The sequence below is a fragment of the Protopterus annectens genome, chromosome 7.part0, assembly GCF_019279795.1.
Source record: "Protopterus annectens isolate FY-2018-M chromosome 7.part0, PAN1.0, whole genome shotgun sequence".
Lineage (NCBI taxonomy): Eukaryota > Metazoa > Chordata > Ceratodontiformes > Protopteridae > Protopterus > Protopterus annectens.
This window is the reverse complement of record NC_056739.1, coordinates 204,607,572-204,620,016: the sequence shown is the minus strand read 5'-3', so window position 1 is coordinate 204,620,016 and position 12,445 is coordinate 204,607,572. Positions and strand designations below refer to the sequence as shown.

Genomic DNA, 12,445 nt, shown 5'->3' with positions numbered 1-12,445 from the left:
GCACAGGGATGACTGTTTCTGCTCTCCATTCACGAGGCACCTGGTATCTGTTTGGAGGCTACAGTTAAAATAGTAATTCCAGAGGCCCTGACAGGTCATGTTTCATGTTATTTAGAAGGCAGCCTGTGATATTGTCTGGGCCCATTGATGCAGTGTTCTTGGTCTTAGAGACAGCATTAAGGACCTGTTCCCTAGTGATAGGAAATACCATAAAATATAACTCCCCCTACTAAGGGAGGGATGAAGAGGATTGAGGGGTAAAGTTGGAGCTGAATTTATTAGCCAGGAGGTTTGCTATATCTTCTGTCTCAGTATAGGTGGCTCCATTTACAATGAGCTCTGCACAAAATTGTGTATGGCCTCTGAGGTTGTGGACATAGCTAAAACATGCTTTGTGGTTGCCTTTGGCCTGGGAGGCCAAACTTACTTCAAATTTGCCTTTGGTAGACTTTGTCTTCCGAGTTGTTTGTTTAGTTTGATGAGAGTGCTTTCACCCTGCTGGATGCTGCACCTCCTAATTTATGCCATGATTTTCTTCCTTCTGTTATATAGCCTATTGATGTTTGTGATTCTACCAGGATAGCTTGTTTTTTGAGTTAGTTCTTTACTTCTTTCTAGTGGGTACAGCTGCCTCTATGCAGCTATTAACATGCTTGTACAGGGTTTCTGTGAACAATTCTGCATAGGCAGCAGTGTTCTCAGGGTTTATGGGGACTTGAAATTTTGCCAGGTTATCACTTAATAGCAGGAGGTTAGCCTTAGAGCAGTTCCCGAACATTCCAGGTTTAGCTGGGAGTCCAGGTTTTATTTTTACTTCAAAGGAGACCATTCTGTGATCTGACCTTACCAGGGAAAATATTACAGTAGGGGGTGCGCAGCACTCTCACATATTAGTGAGGGCCAGATCCAGTATGGTTGCACAACTGGTTGGTGAATTGACTGTCTGGTCCAGGGAGTGTGTGTTTACAAACTCCTGGAATTCCTGTGCCTGTACGTTCGGTGTCATATAGGATTCCCAGTTAATGGTGGGGTAATTAAAGTCACCCATGAATATGGCATTGGGTTGGACGATTAGTGTTTCTAATAAGTTTAAATACATGGAATGGGTTTCCTGGTCATAGAGAGGGCCTACAACTTGCAAGGAAGTGGTACTGGATTTTGCCTATGGTGATTTGAACATGGTGCAGCTCAAGCGCACTGTCCTGTTTGACCAGCTCTGAAGTATATTTATTTTTGTAAACAGAGACACCTCCAAGGCCCTGCCTGTGAAGCAGCTGGTCTAAATGTGTGGAAGGCATTATAACCTTGCACTGTTGGTGTGCTGTCCACAGCTTTAAACCATGTCTCTGAGACCACATAGACATCAGCATTCTCTAGGGTAAAGACAGCTACCAGGGAGTGGAGTTTTTTGTATAGGCTCCTAGCATTGAGAAGTAATACCTTTAGATTTTCTTGGTTTTGATTTGCTATGTTGGAAGTATTTTCAGTTTGACATTGCCTAAAAAAGGCACTATGGGGGAAGACCATGCTATTAGCTAATATTTGAAAGACTAGAGGGGAGAAGTGCAGACCATCCCTGGCAAAGCAGTGTGGTCTGTTGACCATCTCCTTCCATGCTGACAAATACTGCACCCCCTTAGAATGACACCAGAAACTAAGTCAATTAAAGTCAATCATCTTTTGTTTGTATTGTGGCATCATCCTTGGTGAAGGCAAAATGCGGCTCAATGCTAGGCTTGTATCAGCCTGACACACATATTCTGAGAGCTCCATGATGTCTCTCTTCATATAGTCTAGGGAGGTACGTCTCAGGTCATTTACTCCCACATGGACTATGACTGTGTCATATCGGTACTTGTGGCCCAATGATCTGACTGCGTGCTTAATGTGGTGGATCCTAGTCCAAAGGCAACTGACCGTAACTTTCTCCTGTTGAGAGGGACATCAGTGTGTCCCACAATGAAGTCTCCAAATGAATAGCATGTTGCATTGTGTGGTGGCTTGCCTTATGGGCTTAGAGGTAGAGGCTCCATGACATGTAGCTGTACGTGTTGATGTGGGTGTTGCTTTGAAAGAGTGCATGTGGGGCTGCTGAGGGTATTTCTTATGTGTACTTTGTCTAGGAGATCTTTGTGGCTTAGGAAGGTTACGTTTAAGTGCCTCAGCATATCTGGGTTGATATGTCTGCTTTGAATTATGTGTGATGGGTGCAGCATGTGTACTACCGACAACCTTACTGACATCAGGAGTACTTTTATGTGAGAGCTTTCATTATTGTGTCTGTTTTATCAATCTTCTAACACTGTACCTTATACGTTTTATGACCTCTTCACTCATCCTTATTGCACCTGCTCATTTCTATTATAGAAAGTGGTTCTTTCTTAGATTATTCTCTCCACCAGTAAGAATGTCCTATTTGCTCTCTGTTTCCCGCTCTTTTGCCTGCTGTGTAATCCTAACTGGAATTTCAACCAACTTTGTTATGAAGGTTCTGAAAGTTTTCTTTGTGGTATTCTGACTCTGAGAATAAATATGTTGCTGTTTTCTGAGCAAGAATGTAAAATATATTTGAGCTGCACTTGCTCTTGTAAAATGTGAAGCAAGTAAACTAAAACAAAAAAATACAATTTAATCTGCAACGTGTCTTGCTTCAGTGACACAATAAAATACGTGAAGATGTGACATGTTTCTAAGAAATATAAAATCTATCTATATATTCTAACTTCCTTGTGCTGGGAAATATACCAACTAACAGGAGTGTAATATATGACAGTCATAAGAAACAGACACTGATTTGTTCTGTACTGCAATTACCAAGTATTTAACTCTTCCTAAGCCAGGAAGTCAGAATGCAGTAAAAGAGCAACTACAAAAGTCTGCTAATGAGGTAGCATGTCCAGGGCGGGAAAACTAACTCTCTAGCATGTAAATGTGAAGCTCAACTGTAGCTGTTCCTTTTGTATGAAAAAGAGATATAAGCCAGTAAAAGTCAACAGTTGAGAAAGAGTACTAACCTTGTGCTTGTAAGTTTGATCTCTGCATTTTGTCTCTGCCTGTAACATGTTTTGAACATTCAGCCAGTATAGTTAAGGCTCAATAATTCCTGCAGGCAAGAAACTACTACAAGGAAAAGTCTAACAGCAATCATTTTTTTTTCTTTCCCGAAATCAATTTATTCAAATGGTTTATTTTTGTTTCCCTGTGCAATTTATTATTTGCTTGTTTAACAGTTAACTCTACTGCTTACCTCACTGTTTACAAAGTAAAATATTTTTATTTATTCACTTTTTCAAAGATTGCGACTGGTTACCCAGTTTTACAATTATCAAATAAGACGGCATTTATTGATAATTGGTGACATGCTGCTAATGTCCATTTCCAACTGGCCAAACTTCTCTGTTATACACTATCATTTTTGTTTGTAATTATTAGGCTTATTTAAAAGAGTGACATAACTGTGAGAGTTCCCTGACTGGTAAATCTGGAGTTGTTGTGGCAGTTTACTACCTTGGGTCAAGACAGATGCTGTAATACTGGAGGACATCAAATTAGTGTCTGAGAATGTAAGAGTTAAGTATATATGCTGTGAACAAGCGAATACTGGAAGGCATGGAAAAACTGATGAAGAAGGCATCTAGGAAGCTAGGCCAAAGAATCTGTTTGGTGAGAAGTGTGAAGCCTATTGTTGGGTGTTGCTGGTAGAGGTGCATAATCATGGAAATAGTGAACATGCTCTAGTGGACAAACTACATGATGAGTTGCTTAGGGATTCACATTTGTCTATTTTTTATACTTTAATCTGCTCAGTACTAGTGCTGTGACTTGAGAGACCACAACCCTGGAAGCAATCAGATTTATATGATTGTTTTAGCTTAAAGATAAATTTACTTATGGGCAATTGAGAAGATTCCAGCAGTTTTCTTCACTGTGGTTGCTAGAGTAGAGATTTAAATTCCAATGGTGTAACTGTGGTTGGCATTTGTGGAATTCAAATCCCACCTGACCAACACGGTATAATAGGAAATAGGATTATCTATAGTAACAGTGGTCTTTATCTCCTGTCACTTCTAGAGGATTTACCAATCTTGCTGGAAGCTGTCACTACAGGAATCTCAACAGTGAATACTTCGCTTCGCAGCTAGTCCATGACTTCAGCTTCAATCTGTTCAGAATCTACAACACTAATTTGCTGTTTTTTTCAATACATTCTTCTTTTGTGTTGTTCTCTCCTATATAAAATTTCCCATGTCAGATGTTTTTGCCTGCCTATCTTTGAGGCAGCAGTGATCATACTGGTTAATGCAGCTTTCTTTCCTATGTACTCCACCATAGCAAGTATCTTTTCCTTTTTCAGTTAACATGTTTTTTTGGGTTCTTGCAGCTTATTTTTTTCCAACTTCTTGTAGCACTTCTTCAATTGCATCTTTTTGCAGATGGTTTATCTTTGATCTGGATATTATTTTGTTCTCGTGTTCTAGTCCAAGCTTAACACAGCACTTTTTACAAAAAAAAAATTTAACATAAAAGTAAGAATAAACTAATTAAAAAAAACTGCAAAATGGCTTACTATTGAAGAATCATCAACACACTAAGAGTTGAGAAAACAGAAAGTAAATTACAATGCTTAGAAAAAAATTACACAGTAAATAAATGCCAACACGCACGCGCGCGAACACACACACACACACACACACACACACACACACACACACACACACACACACACATATATATATCCAATGAAAAAAATGCTGGTGCAAAATAATGCAACTGAAGTCTAGATCAGTAAGTAATAATGCTGACAATGGAGTATGAAAAAAGGATAAGCATTGGCAAATAACCAAATAAAAAGCTCTTCAAACAATAAGACTAGAAACTAGTCATAACCCAAGAAATCCAACCTTCCAGCCTCACAGTGGGATACCACTACAGGAAATCCTTTCAATGATCTCTAAACATGTCCCCAAATAAAGTGGGTCCCTATTAACTTGAAGAAGCTTTAGCTTGTCGAACAACAAAAGATTGACAGCTAAAGATCAAAACAGCCAAGCCATGAACGGACAAGCTAAGTGAATTTTTTCTAAGGGAAAGAATTTGCTTGGCTGTTAATGTGAATTTGCCCTTTCCCCGATGTGGAGCGATCTCGGAGTTAGTATATTTAGTTGGGGGGGGGGGGGCAAAACCCCCCACTTAATTCAGGTTGAAAGGTTTGTGTTTTCTGTAATGGCCAAGTGAATTCTTTCCATGGGAAAAAAATATGCTTAGCTGATTGTTCGCGGTTTGGACGTTTCGATCTTTAGTTGTCGATCTTTTCTAGTTCAACAAGCTAAAGTTTGTCAAATTAATAGGGACCCAATAAAGTCCTCCATCTGTAGAAGGTGCAAGTCTCACAAATAGATAATCCAGGAATGCTGACTGCTGAACTGGTAAATCCATAAACAATCCGCATGTCAGCATTTATAGTTGAATAAGCATGCTCCAGAGCAGATCTACAATGCCATCAGACAGTCCTCAAGTCCTTGATTGGATACTAGTTAATACGGATCCCCACTCCCACATAACTGGCTGTCTGCCTGACAGTCTCAGTGACCACACACCCACATGCCTCCTGAAGTATCATGTTATCAATGCTAATCCCATAATTTATAAACAGATCCTTAATAAAATAAAATTTAACCCCCATTCCTTCATCTCTTTGCTACAAAATTGCAACTGGTCATCACTAAAGTACCTCAATGTAGATAAAGCTGTTCACTTCTTCAATTCTACCTTCCTCAACATCTTAAACATTCATGCTTCACTAAGATACTCCAGAGTTAAACCTAAAAACTCCACTTGGCCTCAAAGAACCACCCAGGAATTAATGAAAATCAGAGACAAAGCCTGGAATTACTGGCATTAAACTAAACCCCCCTCTGCTAGGCAATCTTTCCTTGAAGTACGTAATAAGGTTAAACTACAAATAAAAACAGATGAAGCCAATTATTCTCTAACAAGCTCTATGAACTCAGCTCTCCACCCAGGGTAAAGTAAACACCCTCTCTCCTCTCTAGCTCCACCAATGTTGCTGACTTCTTCAATAAACATTTCACTGAAACTATACTATCCCTAGCCAAACAACTTCAACTCTTTTCCACCCCCTCTCTCCCTACACTGACTCTCCATCCCCCTCCTTTTCATTTTATGCTGTAACTACCTGTTATATAAAAAAACTAACTCAAGTCCACAAAACACGCTGCTGACAACCTTCCCTCATACAATATGCTGATGAATCCACCCCTCATCTGCAGTGCCCCCACTCTACCTGAACTTCTAAATATCACTCAAGAATCATTTACATCTGTAGAAAGCTGGTTTTCCGGCGCCCATCTTCTTCTTAATCCTACAAGACCAAACTCCTTATCTTCCAACCCTTTAAATCTAATCATACTATCACCCACTTCAACATGATTGCCAATGATAATACCATAATTTCCCCTTCAGATCACACCAAACTTCTTGGTAGGTGTGGAAATTGACAAACTCAAATTTGATCTCCATATATCTCTTACCATAAAAAAGTACACAAAAAACTCGGGGCACTTCATAGAAATAAACTATATTTAACCAAGACTGCTAAAACCTCTATTGCCTATTCCCAACTCACATCCGCCTTGCTCTATGCGTCCCCAGTGTTTACAAACCTTAGACAGACTGACTTACACAGGCTTGAAACATGCTATAAGACTGCAAAATTTACAACTGATGCACCCTACCGTAGCCATCACTGCCACTCATTAAGGGGACTTGACTGGGTAGAACTTCCACAACTTCTTCATCTAAAACAACTTTCTTTTGCATATAAATTAATAAATCATCCTCATAAAATCCCATCACTTCAATACTTACTAAAAACGTACCACTCCTCCAGATCCCTATGTTCTAACAACAAAAATCTTCTTCTAGTCACCAAACCCAACAATTCCTCTGCTGAAGCATTACTCTCTTATGCCATACCCAAACCTTGAAATAACCTTCCCCAGTCTATAACCTCCTTACCATCTATTATCAGTTCAAGACTGCTCTCAAGTCTCATCTAAAATTACACTGGCTCTGCCCATGCCCCTTTCCTGACTAAAAATCCTCATTCCAGTAATATTTTATTATCTCTCTCTATATGCTTCAGTGCATTACAGATCTAAGTTATGACTCTTCTATCTTAGGACAATATGTTTTCGCTTAACCATCAAACTTTATATAATCTATTCTGTTTTGTATGTTTTAGTTTAACTGGTATTATTGTATAATACATCTTATTGTACATTATTATTTATATATTTTTTATTGCTCTGTAATTTTACTGTTTGTTACCACTACTGTAACACTATTTGTATACTTGGAGCTTTTCTCCCCAGGCCTCCGCTGAAAAAGGACCAGTGTCCAGTCGGAATTTCCCAGTAACCAAATATAAATAAATAAATACATAAACAAATGCAGAGAGTATCAGCAAACAAAGGGAACTCTACAGGACAGAAGACTCTGGTGCAGCAAGTTATACCTTTGGACCAATAAAGACTCTGACAAACAAAATAACAAATGAAAACAGGACAGTAACAATGCTGCAAATGTCCAAAAAAATTAGACATCAGTAACATCAGCAAATAATCCACTTTTATAGTTCATAACTGACAAATTTCATACTCACAGTGTTGACAGAAGTCAGATTAAGCAATCATATCCGCCTACATTTTGGTGCTGTTACACCAATTGCTCTAATAAATTCCAGCAATGATCTCAATTTTGTATCTGTAGCTTTTTACAGTGTTTTCTTTTCAAGTATTTTTCTTTCCTCCAATTTCTCTCTCATACTTGCTATGGATCCTGTGCTAAAACACATTTGTTGATTAAAAGAAACAGATTACCTCCTTTTTAGTCTCAACACTGCACTTCATAGCAACTAGTCCTCTTACTTGATCAATTAAGTTTCATTGTCTCTTTTGAACTACTCACTTTAGTTACCACAGAACGGTGTCAAATGCTATATAATGGTGTGCGTCTGTGCAACTGCACAAATCAGTACTTATACATTTATTTTATTATTAATGCTGACAGAAAATTGTACATGTTTCTGAATGACATGCAGGCATGATATAAGCTTTATATTTGAAATGAGCAGACATACTGTACGTTTTGTACATGAAATGGAGTACATCATCATTTTTAGATCTGTAGTAGGAAAAGGTTATGAATAACCTTAAAAGGCACGGTAGACAAAAAGTCCTGTACTTAGATACATCTCATACCAGCAGTACGGCAGATGTCATGTTTACATTGCATTAATATAGTCATAACATATGCATGCAGTGTAACAACTGTTACTTGTTCTGAAAATGGACCTGGGAAACTAAGGTGGTTTGCTTCTCTTTGCAAACCTGTTTTTATTTCTTTTTTTATATTTTATGGAATTAGCTTTAAGTACGTTACAAGGCTGTAGGGTTTAAGTAAATCAAATATTGTAAGGGTCCGGAGCAGACATACAACAGAAACAAGAAATAGCAGCAAATCTAATTTTTAGATAACTGTGCTGAATCAAGAGTGGTGGTCTAAGCATGTGTAATACACTTTCATCTTTCTGAAACTTCAAAGACTGCACTAGTTTATGCAGCTCTCACTATACACCAACTTAACTGGTGCAGCTGTTCCTTGATAACCACTGCAGTTCAGGACAATTGCTTGCATGGATTACCCAAATGCAAGGATTATAAGAATAAAATCCTATGAAAAACATACCTATTTAAAGCCATAAATCCCTTGAAAACATTAGTCATGCTTAGGTTCTGCCATTTACTGACAAGTATATAGTTCTAACAAATCGTCTCTTTTGTGGTTATGGAAACTGTCTTGTCAAAGCAACATGTACAATAAAAGATGTCATTCGTAAAACAGTTAATAAATTTGTATTTCCGCTGCCTGTTTAAAATTATGTTTTGGTTACAGCTATAATCATTTGCGGAAAGTAAATCACAACATATTTATGAAGGCAGTTCTGGTGGTTTGCAAACGATTCTGCACTGAATTGAGCCTGCATCTATGCAGATATTCAAGCATTAACCATGGCCTACTGATGCCCACCTGTTTTAAAAATTTGTGACTGAACTGGTTCTGATTTTTCTGGAAGCAGATAGCAGCAGTTAGAAATAAAACGCAACTTACAATACTTGTGCCAGGTGGTAGATCCACAAGCAGACAATGGCAGAAACTACAATAACGACCACTTCTGAGGGGCACAAAAATTCTCATTTAATTGGTTTATCTTGACTTAATACTATGTAAAGGTCACATCATACTACAACTTCAACACCTTTAAAACGTGGCTTTTCAAAAACAATGGAAGCTGAATTAACAAACAATAATCAAGTCCATCTCCCAGAGTGGTCAAAGGCAACTGATGCCTGACTTCTGACCAAGATCAATACTTTTGATAAAGGGGATAATTCTGGAAAAAGTCATTATCACACAAGGAACAGACTGTTAAAAACTATAGTAGGGTATATCCCCCCACCAGCAAGGCTGTACCTTAGCCTCTATACTCTTGTGCATGACAAACTACAAAATATGGACAATGGCCTCCTTACTAGCACAGTATCTGTAAACATCGCAAAGCCGTTTTAACTAGCTTGCCATGCTACGCTATTAAAGTCTAATAAAAACAGGGATTAGCTCAGACTGCCTCCTTTGGTTCAAAGGTTTCCTCACTTATAAATTGTTTTTATGAACCAATTAACAAATGTGTTTTATTTAATACGGAACCTTTTGAAGACAGATTATATGATTTAGGGCATACCACTTTTATTCCAGCTGACTGTATATGGAGGCTTAGCAGATTGCAATAATTTGATTGGTGATTAAAATACTAAGCTTATTTAACATGATGATGACTTTTACCTGATGATGTAGCTAAGATAAGGGATGAAAGCGCTTATCAGAGTAATTTGTATTGCACAGGTTTTATTTGTTTATTGTATTAAAAGTTTTTTAAGCCGCATAATACAGTCTGGCATTATAAGCATTCTTTATGCTTGAGTTACATAGCCGTTTTTACTTACAGACTTCTACAACCTGAAACCTTACATTTTTTTCTCCAGTCTACTTACCAAAAGTACCACCACCTACAAGCTGAGATCAGAATTCCCCTTCTACTATCCGTTCCATTCAGCAAGCTTCATTCCACACTGCAGCTTCTCAGTAATGGATCCACAAACAAAGGAATCACTTCTCAGCTGGTTAAAATCCATCTTTCAGTTTTACAAATTTAGACACAACTTGAAAAAAACTCCTCTTCAAAGAAGCTTCTTGTAAATGCTTTACTGACCAATGTCTAGCACAATGACAGCAACTAAACCACAACTTCAAAACTGCAGACAAGGCATTACATCAAAAGAACAATCCTTAGAAACACAAACCAGTTCTACTTCGCCTGCTTCTGCTTCTTCCCTATACTCTCTTCCTTATACCTAGTAATTAGTCCCCCCTCTTTGAGGGCATTCTGTTAATATTGTAAATGCATAATTAATAAAAGTTGTAGTATTTATTGTTAACACTATACCACCAAGTTGTGTATGCTGTTGTTGACAAGGTATTACGCACCTTGACAATGTAGTTTTTTTTTCTTTTTATTTCTGCACTTTCTGTACCCTTCTGGGCTGAACCTGAGTCATGACAGCTCTCAACCTTCACCACCTCTGACAGTGTGGAACACTTAACAACAACTTCAGTGTGGAAGCTCACAGCATGCTTAATAACTTTTTTGTAATTATGAAAAGTCCTTTCAATGAAATAATATGATTCAGTATTTTTTATAATGGTTATATGTCAAAAATTAACAAGGATGCAAGGCAGACCATTTCAGTATGGAACATCATGAATCATGGAGTTTGTATGACTCAAAATGAAGAACATTCTTTGTAATGAGGTACGTTGCAAGTTATGCTGATGTGATGATGCTGAACATCTGCTTTGCCTCCTATTTTTTCTCCCAGTCAACACAAAATTTGCTGCTTATAGGAAATACAGCAAGACTGTAAAGGTACTTTTTAATGTTTATCTATGTATCTCTGTAGGATATCCTACACATGGAGTTCCACACCCTTCCCATCACCACACTTTCTGACTTACCTGGAAAGAACCACCACCATGGCGTACAGGTCGATGGCACTGTCTGCGACTCTCATTAGCACAAACTGCTCATCTGCATAACAAAGAAAACATTATATAAGTCAAGCTCTTGGGTAAGATGCACACATCTGGACATGCATTAGCTGTTTATTCAACATCACTGTTCAAAGGACTGAGATTCCTTTCTGTCCAGGATCAGATCTATGGACTATTTACCTGCCTGTAATCAGAATGGAAACCTAAAATCCGTACTTTTAACACAGGTAGCAGTAGAGCAGGATCAAACTAAATCTCAAATTACAAAGTAACAATGGGAGCAAAACTTGTTTTAGCAAAATTTAATGCAATTAGCTACAAAAGACTAAAACGTTCTACTGTTACTTGGTAGTTTGTGAGTTCATTTTAATTTACATTATCGTTAGGATTGGTGGAGGCTGTCAATCCTACCACAGATGTGACAGTTTAAAATGGAAACTGGGTTCTAATACTGTTTGTTTTCACCACAGACAAGGTTCCATACCTGAAACCATGGCACAGTGTGGGGAGACGCGACTGGGGAAAATACTGCATGAATAAAAGAAGGAAGCTGTCACCTGTAACCTTCTACCCAGCCACTGGCTCCACCTCTTAAGTCACTTGTAAAAGTTTAGATTTGCATATTTTCTAGCATTCACTTCCATTTCTCTGTACCACAATGAAGAAGACTAGAAAATACTACAATAAAAATAGTTATACTCTAGTTATACTTTAGGGGTTGTTTTGAGAACAGTTTTTCAAACTAACATTTTTTTTTAAAATAAATAAACTGCCGCAGCTACAGTATATTAGTTCCTTAAAAGGTTTTCAGAACTTTTACTGCCTGTCAGTGAAATAGGCATGTCCATCGGTGGGAGAGTGTGATAATATGGCAGATCATTTGTCAAATCCTGAAGAAGGCCAAGGCTAACAGCAATTGCTGGGCAAGGAGAGGCAGAACGATCAATTAGAAATGTCTGTCCACTGGCTCATGGCAGGCATGTTCTCAAAGGGTATACCTCGCTGCCCACCTACCCTCCTAAAATACATCATGCTGAGGTGGGTAGGGCCAGGAAAGAGCCATGTATGAAGCACAAATGATACAATGATGACACCAAAATATTCCACCCCCAAGAATATTGCTTTCCCATCCCCTTGCCCAACGCACTGGAGGTCTGAGAACCAGGGGACAGTTCCAGGGTCATCCACTACCATCTGACCATTCCTCTCCTTAACACCACACCTACCCATCACTTCCTCATCCCCTCTGTTCCCT

General features: G+C 38.4%; 1 protein-coding gene across 1 annotated transcript in view; it reads right to left on the bottom strand.

The window, feature by feature from the left end:
- Window positions 1-12,445, bottom strand: part of ACADVL (acyl-CoA dehydrogenase very long chain) — an 808,259-nt gene that overhangs the window by 42,729 nt on the left and 753,085 nt on the right. Inside the window, exon 18 of the mRNA XM_044076702.1 lies at window positions 11,155-11,227. Coding sequence (XP_043932637.1) covers window positions 11,155-11,227 — 73 coding nt within the window. The remainder of the gene's footprint in view (window positions 1-11,154; window positions 11,228-12,445) is intronic.